At 40.0% G+C, this 25,123-nt stretch overlaps 1 protein-coding gene across 3 annotated transcripts in view; it reads right to left on the bottom strand.

Moving 5' to 3' along the window:
* Window positions 1-25,123, bottom strand: part of Senp7 (SUMO specific peptidase 7) — a 127,753-nt gene that overhangs the window by 59,023 nt on the left and 43,607 nt on the right. The window contains exons 5-7 of one of the 3 annotated variants that reach the window (XM_055594109.1): window positions 23,643-23,840; window positions 21,693-21,890; window positions 9,384-9,575 (exon numbers count right to left, since the gene is read on the bottom strand). The exons of 1 other annotated variant lie outside the window; for it this stretch is intronic. In XM_055594109.1, the coding sequence (XP_055450084.1) occupies window positions 9,384-9,575; window positions 21,693-21,890; window positions 23,643-23,840 (588 nt within the window). The remainder of the gene's footprint in view (window positions 1-9,383; window positions 9,576-21,692; window positions 21,891-23,642; window positions 23,841-25,123) is intronic. One more of the 3 variants, XM_055594117.1, reaches the window with a different exon arrangement.

Below are 25,123 nucleotides of genomic sequence, written 5' to 3'. Positions count from 1 at the left end.
GTAGATAAAGTGGAAAATTGAAGAGTACACCTAACACTAGCCTCTGTCTTCTATATGAATGCATGCACCCATGCACACACACACTCACATAGACATAAACATGAATACATGCATTCACAGACATCACACACACCTACAACTGCAATAAAAGTCCTGAAGAGTCCATCAGAAAACTTAAATTTAACAAATACTTTCAGCAATAAAGCAGTAGATAAAATCATATACAAAGATCAGCACCTTTTCTACAAACCAATAAAAAATGCAAAGAAATCTGCCACCATGCCAAGAGGCACAGGAGGAGAAAAACATCCTAAGACTCACTGCTGCCATGCCCCAGGGGCAGGCTGTAGACACTGCCATGTGATAAGAAGAGGAGGTCACCTAGAGGCCCACCAGCCATGTGGCCTGCCCGCCCCAGAAGTCACTACAATGGGCAAGTTTGTGCTGGACAGACAGAAGAGAAAGAGAAGCTGAACACTTGGAACATTAGAAATAGAGATGACTTTTCTGAGCAAAAGGGGAGGGGAAGGAAAGAGGATGGGACTAGGAGGGGAGGAGGGTTGGAACTACAACCAGGATGTAAAGTGAATAAAAAACAAATTAATTAAAAAAAAATAGAAATAGAGATGAAGTGCCAGGTGTGGTTCAACACTCTGGAGGCAGAGGCAGGAGGATCTCTGTGGGTTCAAGGAGAACCTGGTGTACAAAGTGAGTACAAGACAGCCACGGCCGCACAGAGAAACCCTATCTTGAAAAACCAAGCGAGAGAGCGAGGGAGGGAGGGAGGAAGGAAGGAAGGAAGGAAGGAAGGAAGGAAGGAAGGAAGGAAGGAAGGAAGGAAGGAAGGAAGGAAGGGAAACAGAGGGGACTGGAGATTTGAGGGTAGAGAGGAATAGCCTGTTGTTGAGTAGCCAGTTGAGGCCATGGTGAAATCCCACCCAGTGCTGCCACCAAGCGCCATGTTTGGTTCCACAGCCATGCAGCGGCAGAAGTCAGGTGTCAATGACCGCAGTTCATATTACCAATAGCCACTACGGGGACATCCCTGGTCTGGCACCTGCCCAGAACCATGTAGATGTCCAAAAGCTATATGGAACTGTCCCCACCCCTCACTAGATTTGAACTCAGGGGAAAGCAGGTCCTACCACTCACCCAGGTAGCATAGTAAAGTGGGCCCTAGTGCGGGGGCAGGGGGCGGAGGTGAGGAGAACAACCACGAGAAACATGAGTTTCACTTCTCTGCCATGAGGTGGCACAGGTGTGGAGGTGATGCCCTCCCCAACCCCCATCCCTGCCTGCAACAGTCAGGAGAGCTGGCCCCAGGGCAAAGAGAGTGGGAGAACTGGCCTGCCTCTCTCCATCCTCAGTACCCTGGAGAGCAGCCTCTGGTGGTGGGGGCACCAATGGGCTGGCCCCATCACCTGTCTGCTGTGAGGTGGCAAAGACACAAGAGTGATGCAGCCCCATGGCCCCCACCACCAGCGGCAGTCAAGACAGCTGATCCCAGGGTCATGAGAACAGGAAGGCTGGCCTAGCCCCTTGCCAGCTGCAGTACTTCAGAAAGTGGGCCCCCACACCTCAAATGGGCAGCACAGCAGAACTGGTCCTGGTGGAGGGGGCATGGGTGAGGTGACCCTGCCACCTGTCTGCCTTAAGGTGGAGCGGGCAAGACAGTGATGCCCTTCCTCACTGCTCTAAGTTGGGAAAGCTAGCTCCCAGGTCATAAGAGCGAGACAGCTAGTCCTGCCCCTCGCTGGCTGTAGCACTCAGGAGAGTGGGCCCTGCTCCTCACAGGGGCAACACAATGGAACTTGCCCTGATGGTGAAGGCACCAGTGAGCGAGCTGCTCAGGAGAGCTGTCGCAGTCCCTCACCAGCTGCAGCACTTGGAATACTGAGCCTTGTGCCTCTACTGGGGAGCATAGTCGAGCTGGCTCTGGAGGCATGGGTGCGAGTGATCCAGCCCCGGGGGTATGAGAACAGACAATTGATCCTGCCTCCTGCCAATGGCAGCACTGGGTGGCCTAGCCAGAGCAGTGCTAGAGGGCTCACCCTGGAGTGCAAATACAGAAGAGCTGGCAAGCTGACAAGCTGAGGTACCATCCAGGCCCAAACCCAGGGCTCTGAGGTAGCCACACCAAAATCCACATCATCTGTGAACTGATGATGATAAGGCACACGAAAAGGCCAGTCCTGTTGATCCAAAGCTGCAGGATCTGCATGACCCAGGGCAACAACAGGATAACTGGGATAACCGGTAAGGATCCAACATTGATGGTATGTAGAAACCAGAGACCCTAAACCAGACCAATGACTCATTGCAATGAACATTTACAAGTGCAGATGTGTGGACACTGTGGGACACACTGTGGAACACTATAGCTTCCATGATATGTCTTCTGTGCTTTGTTTTCTTTTTTGTGTGTTTTTGTTTTCTTTTAGAGGGGAAGTGGTAAGGGTAAAGGACAAATACAGGGGATGGGGAGATGAGTGGGACTGAGTTCATGATGTGAAAATTCATAAAGATTCAGTAAAGAGTTAAAAAAAAACTTTAGAGAAACCCCAAAGCTACACTGGCTGCTAGAACCCCATCCCACAACTCTGTTGGAAGGACCCCTGCTGGACAAAAGGCCATGCCCTGGCCACCGGAACTCTAGAACCGAAATTCAGGTAAAAACCTGCTCAACCCTAGGCCACCCCAGCTATCAGAAGTCCAGACCCCAGCTTGGATGGAGACCCTGTACTCAACTACAAAACAGAAACAGAATAAACACTGCCAATTCATTTTATGAGGTCATAGTCACCCTGTTACCCAAACCACACAAAGACTCAACAAAGAAAGAGAAATACAGATCAATTTCCCTCATGAACAGAGATGCAAAACTACTCAATAAAATACTCGCAAAACAAATCCAAGAACATATCAAAAATATCATCCACCATCATCACATAGGTTTCATCTCAGAGATGGAGGTGTTGATGGGTCAACATATGAAAACCAGTCAATGTATTTCACCACATAAACAAACTGAAAGAAGAAAAGCATATGATCATCTCATTAGATGCTCAAAAAAGCATTTGACAAAAGCCAGCATCCCTTCATGGTAAGTCTAAGAGATTAGAAATAAGACAGAGAAACTTAAATTTAATAAAGGCAATTTTCTACAAGCTAATAACCAACATCAAATTAAATGAAAACAATTTCAAAGCAATCTCACTAAAATCAGAAACAAGACAAGGCTGTCCACTCTCTCCATATCTATTCAATATAGTACTTGAAGTTCTAACCAGAGCAATAAGACAACTAAAGGCGATCAAGGGGATACAAAGAAAGAAAGGAAGAAATCAAAGTATCAATATTCACAGATGATGTGATAGTATACATAAATGAGCCCCAAAATTCTACCAAAGAACTCTTACAGCTAATAAACACCTTCAGCGAAGTGGCTGGATACAAAATTAACTCACAAAAATCAGGCTTGTTCCAAATCCCAGCTTTTGTGACTAGTATGGCAATTATCTTATGCCACTAAGTCTCTCCGTGGTATCCTCAGATTTCTTCTGATATAGACCCAGGAACCGTGTAGATGGATCCATATGGTAGTATTTTGAGGAAATTCCATATTGATTTCTATAGTGGCCAAGCCAATTTACACACCCACTAGCAAAGCATAAAATGTTCCCCTATCCTTGCAACCTTGCCAACATTTGTTTTCTTGATGATAGCAATTCTGACTTTGATGCAATGGAATCTCTCTATAGCTTTCACTTCCAGTTCCTTGATAGGTTTAAAGATACTTTTAAAAAATGTATAGTCCAGTTGTCTTTCTTCATTTGAGAACAGTCTCTTTAATTCATTAGTTCATTTATTAATTGAATTATTTCTACTATTCAAAAATATTTGAATTGTTTTTATAGATTGTAGATGCTATCTCTGTTTGATTTACACTTGTTAAGGGGTTTCCCCATTCTGTAGGTTGTTTCTTCAATTTGATGATTGTTTATATTTTTATATAGAAGTCTAATTTTACATAATCCCATTTGCCAATTTTTGAGAATGGTTCTTAAGATACTGGAATTATTTTCAGAAAAAGCCTTGCCTGTGCCTATATCTTGAAGTGTTTCACTCAAGTTTTCCACTAACAGTTTCAAGATTTTTGATCTTACTTTAAGGTCTTTGATCCATTTTGAATTGGTGTTTGTGCAGGGTAAGAAATATGAACATCGTACCATTCTTCTACATGTGGATATTCCATTTTCTCAGTACCATTTGTTAAAAAGGCTTTTTCTCCAATGTATGTTATTTTCACCGTTTTTGAAAATTAGGTGGCTACAGCTGCAGAAGCATTTCTGGATCTTCTGTTCTCCGTTTCAGGTACTAACCAGGCTGGAGTGCTTAACTTCCAAGATAGGAGGATATGAGGAATGTTCAGGCTGGTAGCTGTTGGATCTTTATTCTTTTCCGTTGGTCTACAAATACTTTTTTTGTGCCATTACCATGCAACTATGATTCTGCAATGTAGTTTAAGATCAAATTTTGTGATATATCCAGCATTGCTATTCAGGATTGCTTTCATTATCTGGGAATTTTCTTTACGTTTCTATATGGGCCTTGAGGATTATTTTTTCTAATTTTAGAAAAAAATTAATAAATATCATTTTAAAAGAATATCATTGAAATTTTGGTATAAATTCTATTAAATCTGTAAATTGTTCTCAGTGATATTAGCCAATTTTAGTTTTAATCCTAGCAATCCATGAGGAAGCCTTTTCAAACTTCCCATGTCTTTAATTTCTTCAGTGTTTTAAAGTTTTTTCTTCAGAGAAACACTTAAAGAGATGTTCAACATCTTTAGCCATCAGAGAGATGCAAATCAAAACGACCCTGAGATTTCACCTTACACCCATCAGAATGGCTAATATAAAAAACTCAAGTGACAACACATGCTGGAGAGGTTGTGGAGAAACCCTCCTCCATTGCTGATGGGAATGTAAACTTGTACAACCACTTTGGAAATCAATGTGGTACCTTCTCAGACAACTAGAAATACTGTTTCTTCAAGATCCAGCTATACCACTCCTAGGCATATATCCAAAAGATGCTCAAGTACACAAGAGGGTCATTTGCTCAAACATGTTTGTAGCAGCTTTATTCATAATAGCCAGAACCTGGAAACAATCCAGATGTCCATCAATGAAGGAATGGATACAGAAATTGTGGTACATTTACACAATGGAATACTACTCAGCAATTAAAAACGAGGAAATCATGAAATTTGCAGGCAAATGTTGGAAACTAGAAAAGATCATCCTGAGTGAGGTATCCCAGGAGCAGAAAGACACACACGGTTTATACTCACTTATAAGTGGGTACTAGACCTATAAGGTAGGATAAACATACTAAAATCTCTACACCTAAAGAAGATAAACAAGAAAGAGGACCCAAGGTAAGATGATCAATCCTCACTTAGAAAGACAAATGGGATGGACATTGGAAGTAGGAGAAAACAAGTAACAGGACAGGAACCTACCACAGAGGGCCTCTGAAAGACTCTACCTACCTGTGTATCAAAGCAGACGCTGAGGCTCATAACCAAACTTTGGGCAGAGTGCAGGGAATCATATGAAAGAAGGGGGAGTTAGTATGACCTGGAGAGGACTGGAGCTCCACAGGGACCTAATAAATCTGGGCACAGGGGTCTTTTATGAGACTGTATCTCCAACCAAGGACCATGTATGGATATAACCTAGAACCCCTACTCGGATGTAGCCTATGGTAGGTCAGTATCCAAGTGGGTACCCTAGTAAGGGGAACAAGGACTATTTCTGACATGAACTCAATGGCAGGCTCTTTGACCTTCCACCCCCCACCCCAAGGAAGGAGCAGCCTTGCTAGGCCACAGAGGTGGACATTGCAGCCAGTTCTGAAGATACCTGATAAGCTAGGGTCAGATGGAAGGGGAGGAGACCTCCCCATCTGTGGACTTGGAAAGGGGCAGAGAGGAGATGAGCGAGGGAGGGTGGGATTGGGAGGGAATGAGGGAGCGGGATACAGCTGGGATACAAAGTTAATAAACTGTAACTAATATTTAAAAAATAAAATAAAAATATTAAGGTATATTCTTTTATTCTTCTTTCATATATTGCATCCTGACCACAGTTCCCCCCCCTCCACTCTTCCAACCCTCCCCTTCTGCCAGATCTACTCCTCCACTTTCCTTCAAAGGCAAAGGAAGCCACCCAGGGATAGCAACTGAAGAGAGACAACTGGTTTATAGATTTTTTAAAAGTACCTTTAAACCTATCAAGAAACTGTAAGTTAAAGCTATAGAGAGATTTCATTGCATCAAAATCAGCATTGCTATCATCAAGGAAACAAATGTTGGCAAGGTTGCAAGGATAGGGGTACATTCTATGCTTTGCTAGTGGGTGTGTAAATTGACTTGGTCACTACAGTAATCAGTACAGAATCTCCTCAAAATACTAAAAAATTGAACTACCATATGGATCCATAGGGGCTTAAAACTTACTCAATAGGAGGAAATTTGTGCCTCCTATTATGAACCTAAAAATTTACCCTGGCTGGTGAGGTCATGACCCTAGAAGAGAATCTATTGTTACAATTTCCTAAACCAGAATAACTGTTAACTGCATTCTAATGTTTATCCTAATATCCACAGATAAGTATAGTTCTCATTCCTCATCAAAAAAGCTTCTTTTGGTCTTAATTGTGCTAACTGCTTTAGGCAGTTACACACAGGTATAGGGTCCTGAGCTATGCAAGAGTAGGGAAATGAAGCTGAATACAAGCAAGCATGCATGCATTCTTTCTTCTAGTCTTGACTGTGGATATGGTGTGATAAGCTAATAACCTGGAATTATAAACTAAAATAAAACCTTTCTCCCGTAAGTAGCTTTTCTCTACAATATTGTCACAAAAACAGAAAGGAGTAGAACACAAACCTTATTACATAAATTATCTTTGATGCTTTATGAATCAGAATACACATACAAAAATTTCAGAAGTTCATAAGAAATAAAGAGTTTCAAAAGATACTACTTGTTATAATTGTTAAGAAATTTGTTACATGCCTTTAAAAGGGAAAGACAAAGAAGACAGAGAGCAATGGGGACATTAAGACAGAACAAATTTTTACTGAAATAAAAGCTCTAACAAACTGAAATCAGAAAGTAAGTTTGACTAGTCTAAAAGTCGGCTCACTCAGGTCCCACTGGCCCAGGGTGGCCTGAAGAAAGGACAACCGAGCACCCACCCCAGTCAGGCCAGCCTGGAGCAGCCAGAGGAAAGACACCCAAGTACCCGCTGCAGGTACTTGGGCAAATGTACTTGCACTAGGAGGGGCAAATGTGTGGAGAGATGGGAGAGATGGTGTAGGTGGCAGAGAGATAGGAGAGAAAGTGAAGCTGCGCTGCGGGATTCATACACTGTGAAGAAAGGTGGAACTGGAGAATTCAACCATGGTAAGGAACCGGTGGATATGAGAAGGCCCTGGTCAAGTACCATGTCTGGGCCCACGGTACTGCCGCAGCTGGGGTCTGTGTCGATGCCTGTGGCTTGAGCTACCACCAAAGGCCAAGCAGATGTCCGTGGTCTGGACTGCCAACAGAGACTATGTGGATATCGGAGGGCCACACAGTTCTGAGTGGCCTACACTGCCACCTGAGACCATGGGGACATCTGGGGCCATGATGCTGCCAGGAGCCATGTCTGGGCCCACAGTCCTATCACAGCTGGAGTCTGTATGGAGGTCCCAGGCCCATGTTACCACCAAAGGCCATGCAGATGTCCCTCGTCTTGATTGCCACCTGAAGGACTATGCTGGGTTTGGCCCACCCCTCAAAGGCCACCATACTCAGAAGGGCTGGCCTCACTCCTCTCCTGGGCAGCACAGTAGAGCTGACCCTGGTGGTGAGGAGGTGGATGTACGAGAGCTGGTTCTGCCCCTCAACTGCAGCAGCACTCCCGAGAGCGGGCCCTGCACCATGCCTGGGCATCAGAGAAGAGCTGGCACAGATGGTGGTGGTGTGAGCAAGCCAGCCTTCAGGGCATGAGAACTCCTGTCCCTTGCTGGCTGCAGCATTGGATGAACTTGCTGAGGCAGTGCTGGAGAGCTCACCAGGATGGTGCAACACAGGAGAGCTGCTGGGCTGAACAACTCAGCTACCTCCCAGGCCAAGACACAGGATGATGGGTTGGCCAACCCCAACATCTACCCCATCTATGAACTGCTGGAGTGTGTGAAAGGGCCAGTCCTATAGATCCAAAGCTACAGGATCTCCATGATACACGGCAACAACAGGATATCTGAGAGGAGTGCTGGTGGATCCAGTATTGGTGGTGTAGCAGAAGCCCATGACCTCAAACCAGACCAATGACCCATGGCAATGAACATTAGCAAGTAAAGTTGTGCAGACAAAAGGGTGGAACACTGTGACACACTACAGCTTCCATAGTGATATATTTTTTCTGTTTGTTTAGGTTTTGTTGTTGTTTTCTTTTTTTTTTTTTTCTTTTGGTGGGAGGATGCAAAGGTAGAAGGCAGAAACAAAGGAATGGGAGAATTAGTAGGCCTGGGGTGCATGATGTGAAAATCACAAATAATAAAAACAGGGTTTGTTTTGTTTTGTTTTTATCTAGAAGTCAAAGTTGGTAGTACATACACAAAGTAAACTCAGCACTCAAAAGAAGGGAAAAGTTCACAAGGTCAAGACTACAGAGCAAAAAAAATCTCTCAAAAAAATCCAGTATAATTTATTAATTGAGCCCCTTCTAGCTTTTTTCAAATTTTTTCTTAGTTCTAGGCCATGCAAGACCCTAAGTGGCTGAAAGAAGGCAAATCAGGATCTACTTTAGTAGAACAGTAAGTTACATGTGTTCACAAACCATTCTTGTCAGCAGTGGATTCAGCTTTTTGTTTAATAAATATTTACTGAGCACCAAATGCCAGGCTCAGTTTTTCTAGTATAAACATAGTGGGTAAAAATGGATGTATGAAGAAATGTATGAATGGATGAATAAATGAATTCACAAAGAAATGAGCACACAGATAGGTGGGAGGATAGGAAAAGAAAAGAAGGGAGGAATGGAATGATTTCAATTATACCAGATAAACAGGTATAAATACTAAAGCAGGTAACTAATGTCTCATACAGGGTTTGCATCCTTTTTTTTTCACAATACAATAGACTTTTGATTCTGATTACAAGTCTGCTTGCTTCCAAAAGCCATTCTACCCAGTGGGGGGAGCCACAGCCACTAATGCACATGTGTCTCATATTTGCAGTAGCAAAATAACGTATGTGAAAGGAATAGATCAGGTACATGACAATATATATATATTATAAAGTTATTACTAGACATACCTTTCAGATAAAAAGTTCTTGTGGTGATTTACTTCCTGACAAGACTCTAAGCTGCCATCAGATGATGAAGAAAGTTGCTCTGATTTCAGGTTGGCTGTATCACTCAAACTGGCCTCAGTTATAGGTGAGATCTTTAAGTATTTTCTTCCTAACTCCGTTCCCAGGATATCCGTCAATATAACTCTGGGTACCCTGCCACATAGAATGACAAACACTGTTCTGTACTAGAGTTTTATGGGGGAAAGAAAAGAAAAAGTGTACGCCATGAAGTTGAATTTTCAAACATTGTCACTTCAGTGCAAGAAAGCGCTATTAGTAAATCAACACATGAAAACTCAAAACTTTGGGCAGACACAATCTCTTGTTTCTAAAAGCACTTCTTTCTTACACATGGGACTATAAAGTCTTTAACTTTACTAACAGATTCTATAGCAGTTCTTATATTTTTAACCAATTTTTCTAAAATAAAGCTTTTTTCTTTTACAGTATTTATTAAAAACACATATTACCACAAACCAATCTATGAAATTTATGTTTTCATTTAAGAGAAACATCCTTGACAAGCAACTAAACACTTGTAATCAAAGAAGAAAGACAACATTCAGATTACATTCATGATAATGCTGGATTCCACAAATGAAACAGCACATGTACTCATGATGATATTTATGTTAATATAATAATAGCATCAGGTGAGTGAGCTGATAAGTTAAATGCTTAGATTTTTTTTGTTTTATTTTGTTCGAGACAGGATTTCTCAGTGTAGACTTGGCTGTCCTGGACTCAACTTGTAGACCATGCTGGCCTCGAACTCACAGAAATCTACCTGCCGCTGCCTCTCTGAGTGCTGGGATTATAGGTATTATAGGATTATAGGCCATTGCACCTGGCCAAATGCTTAGAAAATCGATGGTGTATTTTTATATATTTGAATTTTTCTAAGTTGGTGGAATCTATATCAGGTATACAATTATATGTCCTGTCTCTTCATAATCAAGAACAGTGGCAGAATCTGCTTGGTTACTCAACTTTCAACTGTGAACAAGTGATGTGTTGCTGCACCACAAAGATCTTCAAGACTACTTTTTTGTCTCACATGTGCAAGGTCCAGGGTTTGACTCCAGCATGGTAGGAGGAGGAATGACAACATATGATCCTATTGACTTCTTCAAGCCAACTGTTTTCATTTGTTGGGGGTGGGAGTTGTGGGTTTTTGCTAATGTATTTTTTAAATATTTATTTAGTTATTTTACTTGTGTATGTGTGGAAAGCCAGAAAAGGGTGTCAGGTACTCTAGAAATGGAGTTACAGATGGTTGAAGGACACCCAGTGTGGGTAATGGGAACTAAACCTGGGTCCTCTCCAAGAGCATCAAGTACTTTTAGTTGCTAAGCCTTCTCTCTAGCCCCAAGTACTGTTTTTGTTTTATTCTGTTTTGTTTTAAGACAGGTTCTCGAGGTATGGCTAATTCCAGTTTTCTGAGAAAGTGCCAGATTGATTTGCAAAGTGACTGCACAAGTTTGCACTCCCACCAGCAGTGGAGGAGGGTTCCCCTTTCTCCACATCCTCTCCAGCATGTGTTGGCACTTAAGCTTTTGATCTTAGCCATTCTGACAGTTGAAAGATGAATCTCAGAGTCATTTTATTTTGCAGTTCCTTGATGACTAAGGAAGTTGAGCATTTCTTTAAGTGCTTCTCCACCATTTGAGATTCCTCTGTTGAGAATTTTGTTTAGCTCTGTATCCCAAGGTTCTCACAATGTTGTCCAAGCTGGCCCCAAATTCAAGGATCAATCAGTTCTTCTTCAGCCTCTCCAGTAGCTGGGCACATGGCACAGGTACTTGCTACCAAGCCTGGGTGGTCTTTTTAAGAATATTTAAGAAGTATTTAAGAGAAATATTAAAGAGAAATATTGATCTGGGCATGGCAGAACATGCCTTTAATTCCAACACTCAGGAAACAAAGGCAAAGAAATCTCTAGAAGTTCTTCTAGGGTCTATATAGTGAGACTGTCTCACAAAAGAAAAAAATTGGAAGTAAGACAGAAATGCATTCAAGTTATCATTGAATTTTTCCCAAGGAAATACTTTAGTGCACAAAGAATTGTATTTACGTCTAAGATTTAAAAAAAAAAAAAAAATCCTGATACACCAAACTGATAGCTAATTTCAGTGTTGCCCATTATACAAAAAGAGAACCCAAAAGCTCTAGGATATGAAAGAAATTTGGGGGCACATAAAAGATATATCAAAGAAATATCAACTGTCACTTATTGTCTCTGTTTAAATAACTGGCAATAACATAATTTAAAGATGGTTTCAAGTGTTCCATTCCTAAAACAAGCATTTTTTTTCCAAAATAATAGGGTGTGTACCAAAAATTTCACTCCTAAACAATTCTGAAAAATATAAACTGACCCCCAAAAAAAATCAGCAAGGAAAGGGACTGTTGCTCAGAATTTCCTTTTGAATACTAAATGATCACCCAACTCTCTTGAGCTTCTCTTGGAGGCTCCAGCATGGAAGCCCAGCTGCTCATGCAGCCCTGGCAGACTCATATCTGCCAGCTGGTTCACTTCTATTGGAGAGAAACTGGCAGCTTCAGGATGGATGCACATGGAGTGGTTAGGAAGGAAGAGGGCAGCCACCTAGCCGGCTAGATCCACCAAATAAACTCTGGCGAACAATGGTGGATCCAGATAACCCTCACATCCCTTTCTCATTTGTTATTCTGGTAGAATTTGAAGAAAGAAAAAAAAGGGGGGGGGGACTGAGAACTTGGAAAGATAAATAAATGTATGCTGAACACAAAATTTGAGTCAAATGAGCTCAAATTTTCCTAGAACAAAAAAAGCAAAAATAAAAACAAAAAATATTTTAAAAGATTAGACACCAAGCTATACTAGAAGCTGTATTCCTTAAGCTCCAACAGAACTCTGAAGATCTCCAAAACTGTCAAAAGGCTCAAGACATATCCCAACATGTCCCTAACACTTTGCTTTTCAACTAGAAAACACTATATGACCTTGAGAGCAAACACCACAGAACAAAATAAAGAATAAATAGGACACCACAGGTTAATGAACTAAGTAACATAAACTATGTAGTAAAATCCAATTTGTATTTTACAACACAGGAAAAAAATTAAGGTTCAGGAGGTCAAAGGGTAAAGAAAGGCATATGACACATGAATTATGAGCACAGCCTGCAAACGCTCACAGCAAAGGTTGGGGATCTGAATCCACCACCAAATAACACCTGTTTTAGGAGAGTTACTTACCATAACTTCTGGTTCTGAGCACTGATCACCTCATCTTTACCATGAGAAGATTACATACCTTCCACAGTGAGAATTAAAGAAAGTGACAGATTTAAAGCAATTAGCACAATTGCTAGCCTGTTATATATTCAAAGTAAATGGACACTCAGTTGAATATCCGTATTACTGAAGTCTTTCTCAGTGATAATTTCAATAACTATGAGACACTGTCATCCAAATGAATAGCCAATCTCTTGAAAAGCAAGTGTAAATTTCATGATTTCCTTATTTTAATTGCTCAGTAGTATTCCATTGTGTAAATGTACCACAATTTCTGTATCCATTCCTTGGCTGAGGGACATCTGGGTTGTTTCCAGATTCTGGCTATTACAAATAAAGCTGCAATGAACATAGTTGAGCAAATGTCCTTGCTGTATGGTTGAGCATCTTTCAGATATTTGCCCAGGAATGATATAGTTGGATCCTGAGGTAGCACTAATGGATAGAACTAGAACAGATTATCCTGAATGAGGTAACCCAGAAGCAGAAGACACATGTAGTATATACTCACTTAAAAGAGGATATTAGCCATATAATATAGGATAAACATACTAAAATCTACAGTCCTAAAGAAGTTAACAAGGAGGATCCTAGGAAAGAGTCTGAAACCTCATTCAGAAGGGTAAACAGGATAGACATCGAAAGTAGGAGAAGACAGGGAACAGGAAAGGAGCCTTCCAGATGGGACCTCTGAAAGACTCTACCCAACAGGGTATCAAAGCAGAAGCTGAGACTCATAGCCAAACTTTGGGCAGAATGCAGGAAATCTTATGAAAGAAGGGAGAGATAGAAAGACCTGGAGGGGACAGGAGTTCCACAAGGAGATCAACAGAACCAAAAATCCTGGGCCCTCGGGTCCCTGCAGAGATGGATACTCCAACCAAAGACCATGCATGGAAAGGACCTAGACCCTCTGGTCAGATGAAGCCTATAGGCTTCTCAGTCTCTAAGTAGGTTCCCTACTAAGAGGATCAGTAGCTGTCTCTGACATGAACTCAGTGGCAGGCTCTTTGATCACCTCTCCCTGGGGGATGCAGCCTTGCCAGGCCACAGAGGAAGATGCTGCTGCTGGCCCTGATGAGACCTGACAGGCTAGGGACTTAGAGAAGGGGAGGAAGTCCTCCCCTATCAGTGGACTAGGGGAGGGGCATGGTGGGAAAAGAGGAAGGGTGTGTGGGACAGGGTGGAGATGATGTAGGAAGCTACAGCTGGAATACAAAGTGAACAAATTATAAGAGAGAGAGAGCGAGACATAAATAGATACATAATTTTAAAAAATAAAAAAAATAAAATAAAAAAGAAAAGCAAGTGTAACCTCACACCTAGAAATGACCATGGTCTTTTACTCAGTTCTTCAGAATTCACAGCCATTGTCTAAGACCTTCCATCTCTTATGGATAAAATCCACCTTGAGAGAAAAGCTTTGTGTGATGGCCTTACATAATACAGATCTATAAAGCGAACTAAATCCATAGCAGCCAGACTGTCTTTGGATCTACAAGTGCTGCTGCTGCTATTATACAGAGCTACCTTGTATTTTAAGACGTTCTTAAGTTTTACAATCAATCTCAACCTGGAATGAAGGCCTAAAAGTTGTTATGTCATACACTATATCCCATTTGTTTTCCTAAATATGTAAATGTTGTTAGTAAGTGATATGAAATAACTATAAAATTATACTTCAGAATATCAAAAAAATACACCAAACCAAAGCAGAAATGAATACTGAGAAACAAGACAACAGAAAGTGTGCTGAAAAGCTGTGCCTCTTCTGATGGCTCCATTGCAGGTCCATTGTCTGGGACTGTCCATTACAGTTTGGCTTAAGTATACCACAAAAACTATGAGGTTCAAATATTTAATAAATATGGGAGACATTGAAAAACTAATGGCATATTAATTATGTCATTTCAAGAGCCATTTTAATAAAATAAAATCTATTGAAAAGCCTGCTAATATAGCTACAACCTAATAAAAAGTCACAATGCTAATCCAATTTCAATTTTGTGTCATTGCACTAATATATCCTAACAGTATAATATATTACATTTTTAACAAGACTATCTCAAATTCTCTCACTTCCCAGATGACATAATTCAAACTACCCCTTCTAAATCTACATCTTAATGTATGAAAGAATTGTTAGTTTTTCCTTTTTATGTTCTTCTTTTAAAACATTTATTTATTATTATACATGTGTATGCACATACCAAAGTACAAGTACGGAGGTCAGAAGACAACTTTCAGGAGTTAGTTCCAGTCTCCCACTTTTTTGTTGTTGTTGTTTTGTTTTTAAATTTAGTATTTTCTTTTTATTTATTTTAGTATTTATTACAATTTATTCATTTTGTATCCCAGCTGTAGCCCCCTCCCAATCCCACCCTCCCTTCCTCTTCTCATCCTATGACCCTTGCCCAGTCCTCTGATAGGGGAGGTCCTTCCATCTGACCCTAGGCTATCAAGTCTCATCAGGACTGGCTGCATTGTCTTCCTCTGTGGCCTGGTAAGGCCGTCACTCCCTCAGGGGGAGGTGATCAAAGAGCCAGACACTGAGTTCATGTCAGAGACAGCTACTGATCCCCTTACTAGGAAACCCACTTGGAGACTGAGCTGCCATGGGCTACATCTGTGCAGGTATTCTAGGTTATCTCCATGCATGGTCCTTGTGTGTAGTATCAGTCTCACAAAAGACCCCTTTGCCCAGATTTTTTTGTTCTGTTGCTCTCCTTGTGGAGCTCCTGTCCCCTCCAGGTCTTTCTATTTCCCCCTTCTTTCATAAGATTGCCTGCACTCTGCCCAAAATTTGGCTATGAGTCTCAGCTTCTGCTTCGATACCCTGCTGGGTAGTCTTTCAGAGGCCCTCAGTAGTAGGCTCCTGCTCTGTTCCCTTTTTCCTCCCTCTTCCAATGTCTAATCCATTTGCCTTTCTGAATGAGGACTGAGCATCTGACCCAGGGTCCTTTACCTCAAGATGCAGCTATACCATTCCTAGGCACATATCCAAAATATGCTCAAGTATACAACAAGGACATTTGCTCAAACATGTTTATAGCAGCTTTATTTGTAATAGCCAGAACCTGGAAGCAACCCAGATGTCCATCAACCAAGGAATGGATACAGAAATTGTGGTACATTTACACAATGGAATACTACTGAGCAATTAAAAACAAGAAAATCATGAAACTTGCAGGCCAATGGTGAGAACTAGAAAAGATCATCCTGAGTGAGGTATTCCAGAAGCAGAAAGACACACATGGTATATACTCACTTATATGTGAATATTAGACATATAATATAGGCCAAGCATACTAAAATCTGTTCACCTAAAGAAGCTAAGCAAGAAGGAGGACCCAGGGTAAGATGCTCAGTCTCCCAGTTTGAATTACAAGGATTAAATTCAGGTTGTCAAACTTGCACATCAAATGCTTTCACCAACTATCCATCACACTAGTCCATAACTTTAAAGAGATCCTCAGATTTCCTTCTCTCTCTCTCTCTCTCTCTCTGTGTGTGTGTGTGTGTGTGTGTGTGTGTGTGTGTGTGTGTGTTCAGGTATGTGTATGTGTGTCTTTATTGGTGGATGCATGTTGGGGGAGGGTGTGTACACATGTGTTATGTGTGTGCATGTGGAGGACAGAAGACAACTGTGGGTGTTGTTTCTTGAGAGCAATACACATTATTTTTTGTACAAAGTCCCATACTTGGGACCGAGGGCTTGCCAGGTAAGCTAGGCTGGAAGCCAGTGAACCCAGCGTTCCTTCTATTTCCATTTCCCCAGCACTGGGACTGCAAACCCACACCACTATGATCTGCTTTTTAAAAAATGAGTGCTGGGGTGAAAATAGGGTCCTCATGCTCTTTGGCACTTTTACAAGTAAGCCATGTCCCTAGCTCTAAGATCCACATATCCCTTTTCCTTTTACAAAGCTAAAATTGAAGTGAACAAATTATCACTCAACTAGAATAGCACTGGCCTGAAGAAGTCATAAGGCAATCACAGCATTCAGAATATATTTTTGTTTCAAATGTATAATTTTAGAAAAACAATAAATATAGCATTTCGATAAACTCCAAGTATTAGTAACTCTCCTTAAAAATATGAATATATTATATCCAGTATTTCACTAAAAATCGCTGTTGCCACTAAATGAAAGCAGGAATTAGTTTATCCTCTGTGTATCTCACTCATCTCATGCTGACCAAGGCTTATAAATGTCTAAAAATTTTCAACCAGGAAAACAGATGTGCACCACTTACGGAAATAAGCTCTACTATAAAATGTACTTTAAAAAGAATGCCAAGTGGTGGTGGTGCATGCCTTTAATCCCATAGTTGAGCAAATGTCCTTGTTGTGTGGTTGAGCATCTTTTGGCTAGGACGATCTCAGTAAACATTTTGATTTTTTTCTTTTAAAGGAAGTGTTCACTTTAAATGTTTTATGGATGTGGGTGTTTTGCTTGCGTGTATGTTTCTGCAACATGTCCATGTCTCGTATCCACTGAGGCCAGAGAGGGGAGAGGGCAACAGGTCCCCTCAAATTAGGACAATTATGAGCCCCTATGTGGATACTGGGAAATCAATGCAGGACCTCTGAAAGAGCAGTCAGTGATCTGAAGCACTAAGCCATCTTTTTAGCCCCAAATAACCTTTATTTAAGGGGTGTGTGTGTGTGTGTGTGTGTGTGTGTGTGTGTGTGTGTGTGTGATGCATGGAAGAGAAAGAGAAGGAGGAAGGGAGGGAGAGAGAGAAAAACAGAGAGACAGAGTCAGAGAGACAGAGACAGAAATAGACTTACGCTTAGATTTTTTTTAAAAAGTGTTATTTTTACATTTAAAAATAACTGTGTAAGTTAATAGTTTTATCTAGATCATGGTTTAAAGTATTTACTGTTACCTAAAAACAGACTACAGATGCAGGCAGATCTTAAGAAGTTCAAGGTGATATCCATGCAAGATTCCATGCCAAGGGTTTCAAAGTGAGTACATAGTAAGAACCTGTCTCAGAAAGCACACACACACACACACACACACACACAAAAAAAAAAAAAAAAAACAGTAAGGAAGAAAGGGAGGAAGGTAGGGAAGAAGGAAGAAATTCCATAAAATAGACTGTAATACCAAAGCACTATCATGGTAAGGGGCAAGTTATTCTGATTCTAAACAATGTACCAACCCTAAGAAAAATTTATTTGAGAGCTAAAACTGTAAATGGAAATATATGTATATATGTATTATACTATAAATTAAAAATTCCTAGAACTAATTCCTACTTTTTAGTACCAAATTCCACATACAACTTTAAAAACAAGAAAGCTGGAAATACAGCTCAGTGGTTACAAGCCCTTATGTTCTTGTAACAACTAGAGTTTATTTCCCATCACCCACATGGTGGGACACACTATCTGTAACTCCAGCTCCAGGAAAGACATTTTCTTCTGATGTCTGTGGGCATATGCACATACACACACACACACACACACACACACACACACACACACACACAAAAACATATTTTTTCGGAAAATACGGAATTTTGTCTTATTTTTAAAAACTGAATATGTACTATTTATTTTTATTAAAGAAGGGGGAGTTAATACGATCTGGAGAGGACAGGAGCTCCACAGGGACCAAATATATCTGGGCACAGGGGTCTTATATGAGACTGTTTCTCCAACCAAGGACCATGTATGGATATAACCTAGAACCTCTGCTCGGATGTAGCCCATGGTAGCTCACTATCCAAGTGGGTGCCCTAGTAAGGGGAACAGGGACTATTTCTGACATGAACTCAATGGCTGGCTCTTGGACCTCTCCCCCCTGCCCCGAGGGAGGAGCACCCTTGCTAGGCCACAGAGGAGGACATTGCAGCTAGTCCTTATGGGACCTGATAAAACAGGGTCAGATGAAAGGGGAGGAGGTCCTCCCCTATCAGTGGACTTGGAAAGAGGCAGGAAGGAGATGAGGGAGGGAGGGTGGGATTGGGAGGGAATGAGGGAGTGAGATACAAAATTAATAAAATATAACTAATAATAAAAATAAATAAATAAATGGAAAAAACAAAAAATAAACTTATATTTACTTTTATTATTTATTTTTATTTTTATTTATTTTTATTTTATTATTTATTTTTAAATTTTTATATTTACTATTAATATTTATTAAACTGAATATTTACTATTTAAAATGTGAAATCAATATTTTAATCTGATTAAAATATTGTTCTAAATCAATGTCTGTACTAAATTAATATGTATAAAATATGAGAACACTCACAAAGCCATAAGTAGTGCAGACACAGATTAAATTACATTTTAAATATATTTTAAAAACTAGAAAACAAAACCAGTCATGATGGCACATGCTTTTACTCCCAGCACTCAGGAGGCAGAGGCAGGCAGATCTCTGTGAGTTCCAGACTAGCTGGTCTACAGTGCAAGTCCAGAACAGCCAGGGCTCTGTTACACAGAGAAACCCTGTCTCCCGGCGGGGGGAGGGGAGGGAGATTTAGAAAACAAGAAAGTAAAAAGGGATCATAGTCATAGTGATGGAGGAGCTCTAGAGAAGTAGTAGAATACAGGTGCTACAAATGGGGAAAATTTGGGGAACTTTCTCTGGTGGAGGGGATAGTAATATAGAAGAAATGGTAGGGAAGATAAATAACACTATGAGATATTTGAGAAAACCATAGGGAATCATAATGTTTTATGTTTCCTCAAAATTACATATATGTAAGTACACATAGACATACTATTCATATATTGTTATATATGTGTATGTAAGTATACACTACATATATACTATATATAGTACATTAATATATAATTACTATACAGATATATACATATAATGATTAAAGAAAGTTACACCACTAGGGATGATAATGTTCACCCCAAGAACCATAGACTATCTAACAAAACCTCCAGTACCAGGCATGGGAAACTCCCTTTTAGCTGTTGGTCAGGAGAGTCTAAGAGACTACCAAAACAATATGGGCTATTGCCACTGCCCTTGGTTGCCTTACAGAACTTGAGGTAAGACCATATTGCTGAAGGCACCGCACACTTGAGACACATGAATTGAAGAAATCCAGCAGGATCTGACCCAGAAGCCTCCTCCCTGAAGACTAGTTCTCATAGTATCTCAATTTGCTATGCAAACTGCCAAGGGAGAAAAGCAATAGTCTATCCAGATGTAAAGACTGTGAACCACAACAATGACCAACATGGCAAGATTTCCCCAAGGGTGCAACAGTGGTTCTTATATCTTGGGAGTAAACAACACCTACCTAACTGGACTTAAAACCTATTCAGTAGAAAGAAATTCATGCCTGGAACTTTAAATCTAGGCACCTACCTATGACTGGTTAAATCATGGAATGTAGAGGCGAGAATCCTCTACTGACATTTCCTTAAACTACTATCTCTAAATGCATCCTTAATACTTAATATTTATATGCTTACAAGAAAGTGTAGTTCTCATCCCTCATTAAAGAAGCTTCCTTTTGCTGCAGAGGCTATTACAGAAAGCTAAACCTGGTCAAAACGCAAAGAACAACTGACTCTCAAGTACCCAGTCCCAGCTGATCTACAACACAACCCCTAAACCTAAGGCTCAAGGAACATCACAAAAGAGGAAGCAGAAAGGCTGTAACAGACAGAGAATCAGAACTTCTGCTGCAAGACAGGGAAGCTGCAGTCATACAACTTCAACAATACAGGTGCCTACACTATGCCTGAATCTTGGTATAATATTCTTGTGGAATGTATACAATTTACCCTTGTTCATTCAAATGCTGATTTCTCTACCCCACTATCTGGTTTCAATCTAGATACTGCATTGTGGTGCTTATTCTAAGCACTACCTGTCTCAAGTTTGTGTAAACATGCCACCATTTGTTCTCTGTATTGTCAATAAAACAATCAGCCACAATGCTGAGCAATGGAGAGAATAAGGTGGGACATCCTGGTCTGGAGGGGGGAGGGGAGGAAGTGAGTGAGAGGAGGAGGAGAGTAGCGATCTCAGGAGGAGAAGACTTCGAACCTAGAGGAGATATTCTTAAAAACAAGTATAATGGGTGAAATCTGAATGGTAGGAAACTATGCAGGCTTGGAGGTTTAAGATGGAATAACTATTGCCCAGCATTGTGCTTTACATTAATTAAATAAATCCTAGTCTCTGTGTGGTGACTTGGGTATACAGCTGGCTTAGGAATAACCACTGCTTAACTAAAATATAAATCAATAATAAATATTAATAACCCACAACACCTGAACAATGACACTAGCTGACATGCCTCGCCCCTAGATGAAGAGCTGTATGTAGCTGGTGACTGCTGTTAGAGGGAGAATCAGTCTCCTCAGCGCTCCCTTATTAGTTCTCTAATACAAAGTGGCCAGCACTAAAGAGACATCCATACAAGCACATTCAAAGGACTCAGCATGTTGTATTTGCATACGTACCCACAAATAAATAGATATATTTGCAACAATAATAATTAAAGAAAAAGAAGTCATGAATTTGAGAGGGAATAAGTGGAACCTGAAAGTGTTTGGAGGGAGCAAAAGAGAGGAAATAATGAAAAAACTACTCACAGGTACAATTTTAAAAATATTTTTAACGTAAAAGGTAAAAAATAAAATATATGCAAACAAATATGAATACACACATATATTCAAATATGCATACATATTATCTTTTATATCACAAATTCCTAAAATATACATATTAATTAATTTTAAAGGAAGTTAAATGGAATAAAGAGTCTTTTTAATCCCTTATCAATTCCTTTAGTGAAGTAGAGAACCATCATCTAACTGAAAAATCAGGATGGATTTTTTTTGTTCTAGAGTTTTGTTCTAGAGTGGAGCATATTCATATCCACTGATCTTTAATATCATTTCCAACAATCTTATTTTTAAGAATATTGGATTTATATTATTTCACATGTAGTAAAATCAAAAGTATTGAACAAGATCAATACTAAGTGACATACCTTTCAGATAAATTAAGGCTTTGGTGAAGAGGATCTAATTTTTGACATGTCTCTATGCTGTCAACAGATGTCGAAGGCAATGAGTCTGATTGCACCTTGCTTGCATCACATAAATTAGCATCATTTCTAGGTAGGGTCTTTCTGAATTTTCGTCCTAAGTCCGTCCATAGAACATTCGTCAACATAACTCTGAGATGCCTGTTATATACATAAATAATTAATACATATGGTTCTAAAGGTTATATAATACATACATGTATTACAAAATGTAACAAGTATCTCCTAGAATTCTGGATTCCACTACAAGAAATTCCAAGAAACACCAACAGCACAGACTCTAAGATCAACAATCAATAAATGGGACCTCATGAAACTGAAAAGGTTCTGTAAAGCAAAGGACACTGTCAGCAGAAAATGAAAGCCTATAGACTGGGAAAGGATCTTCACCAACCCTATATCTGACAGAGGGCTAATATCTAGAATAAATTTTAAAAAACTCAATAAGTTAAGCACTAACAAACCAAGTAATTAATTTTAAAATGGGGTACAGAGCTAAACAAAGAATTCTCAACAGAGGACTATCAAGTGGCAGAGATACATTTAAAGAAATGCTCAACATCCTTAGTTATCAGGGAAGTTCAAATTAAAACAGCCCTGAGATTTCACCTTACACCCATCAGAATGGCAAAAATCAAAACCTCAAGTGACAACATAAGCTGGAGAGGATGTGGAGAAAGGAGAACCCTCCTCCATTGCTGGTGGGAATGTAAACTTGTACAACTACTCTGGAAATCAATCTGGCACTTTCTCAGACAATTAGGAATAGCGCTTCCTCAAGATTCAGCTATACCACTCCTAGGCATATATTCAAACTATGCTCAAGTACACAAGGACATTTGCTCAACCATGTTCGTAGCAGTGTTATTCATAAATAGTCAGAACCTGGAAGAAACCCAGATGTCACTCAACTGAGGAATGGGTACAGAAATTGTGGTACTTACACAATGGAATACTACTCAGCAATTAAAAACAAGGAAGTCATGAAACTTGCAGGCAAATGGTGGGAACTAGAAAAGATCATCCTGAGTGAGGTATCCCAGAAGCAGAAAGACACACATGGTATATACTCACTTATAAGTGGATATTAGACATAAAGAATAAACATACTAAAATCTGTACCCCTAAAAAAAGCTAAAAAAGAAGGACCACCCTGGGTAAGATGATCAATCCTCATTCAGAAAGACAAACAGGACAGACATCAGAAAAGAAAGAAAATGGGGAACAGGACAGGAGCCTACCACAGAGGGGCTCTTAAAGACTCTACACAGCAGTGTATCAAAGCAGATGCTGAGGCTCATAACCAAACTTTGGGCAGAGTGCAGGGAATCTTATGAAAACAGGGTGAGATGGAAATACCTGGAGGGGACAGGAGCTCCACAAGGAGAGCAAAAGAACCAAAAAATCTGGGCAAAGGGGTCTTTTGTGAGACTGATACTACACACAAGGACCATGCATGGAGAAAACCTAGAATACCTGCACAGATGTAGCCCATGGCAGCTCAGTCTCCAAGTGGGTTTCCTAGTAAGGGGAACAGGGACTGTCTCTGACATGAACTCAGTGTCTGGCTCTTTAATCACCTCCCCCTGAGGAGGGATGGCCTTACCAGGCCACAAAGGAAGACAATGCAGCCAGTCCTGATAAGACCTGATAGGCTAGGGTCAAATAGTAGGGGAGGAAGACCTCCCCTATAAGTGGATTAGGAAAGAGGCATAGGAGGAAAAGATGGAGGGAGGGTAGGACTGGGAGGACACAAGGGAGGGGGCTACAGCTGGGATACAAAGTTAATAAATTGTGATAAATTAAAAAATAAATAAAAAGAATATTGATTTATATTATTTCACATGTAGTAAAATCAAAAGTATTGAACAAGATCAATACTAAGTGACATACCTTTCAGATAAATTAAGGCTTTGGTGAAGAGGATCTAATTTTTGACATGTCTCTATGCTGTCAACAGATGTCGAAGGCAATGAGTCTGATTGCACCTTGCTTGCATCACATAAATTAGCATCATTTCTAGGTAGGGTCTTTCTGAATTTTCGTCCTAAGTCCGTCCATAGAACATTCGTCAACATAACTCTGAGATGCCTGTTATATACATAAATAATTAATACATGTGGCTCTAAAGGTTATATAATACATACATGTATTACAAAATGTAACAAGTATCTCCTAGAATTCTGGATTCCACTACAAGAAATTAGTTATAAACATTATAAGTAAGAAACAAATATCTAGCCATTATCAATGACACATTAAAAAGTAAGGCCTACTTCATTCCAGTTGGGATTTTCTTCAAAGTTATATCAAACAAACTATAATCATCCTCACAAATATGTACAGTTGTTAGATTCCTAGGAACTCACTCACGCTTTTCCACACTGTTAGTGGAAAATGAATATGCATCTGTAGAGCTCATCACAGAGGCAACCATGTTCTGCATTAAAATGTGTTTTTGCATGCATTAATTTGGAAAATATATTAAAACCAAGAGAAAATGATACTCTTATCTTACCTTATTTCTAAATAAACAAATAAACATTTGTATTTAATGGTAACAACTGTGGAAGACTCTGCAAACATGAGAATGAGAATGATCCTTGTGAGACATGAAGAAAATTTAGTTCAATGCAACATAGTGTTGGTTCAAACTTCTAGACTCTGACCCCAAGTAGTTTATTTTAGTCATATTTAAGTACAGGACAATGTTGTGAAAAAAAAAAAAAAGTATCCTGATGATACTTAATCTAATCCTTATGTGTACATCAAAGCTTAAGACACGCTTACAGTGAAACTCTTTACAAAGTATATATGGCCTCTTCCATAAAGCTGGATTTTGTTGACTCAGGAACAATGCTCAAGATCAAGGTCTAGGGAGGATGGCTGTGATGAACATAATTCTCTGCGGATTCAGGTGACGCCTGGCCTACAGATAGCAAAAGACCACCAGGTTATAAAGTACATCCTTTCCCAGCTATCTGGATGGAAAACAGGTAAAAATCTCCTTCCTTTGAAGAGACAAGCCAAAGAATTAATAAAAATTGTCTTGAAGACATGTAAATAACCAAAAGAAAATGTGAGAAAGTAAAAGAATGATGAATACATGAGATGGAAATATTAATAAAGATAGATACAACTTTAAAACAATAACAAAGTCTAGAGCTTAAAAATATATCAACTAACAAGATGTGGTGGTGCACACCTTTAATCCCAACACTCAGGATGCAGAAGCTAGTAGATCTCTGTGAGCTCCAGGCCAGTCTCATCCGCCTGTTAAGTTCCAGGCCAGCTGGGGCTATATAGTGACACCTTCTTTAAAAATAAATAGATAGATAGATAGATAGATAGATAGATAGATAGATAGATAGATA

This window comes from Psammomys obesus, unplaced genomic scaffold (genome assembly GCF_907164565.1).
Source record: "Psammomys obesus unplaced genomic scaffold, mPsaObe1.curated_primary_1811, whole genome shotgun sequence".
NCBI lineage: Eukaryota > Metazoa > Chordata > Mammalia > Rodentia > Muridae > Psammomys > Psammomys obesus.
Note: the sequence above shows the minus strand (reverse complement) of the source record. Positions and strands in the feature narration are given on the sequence as shown.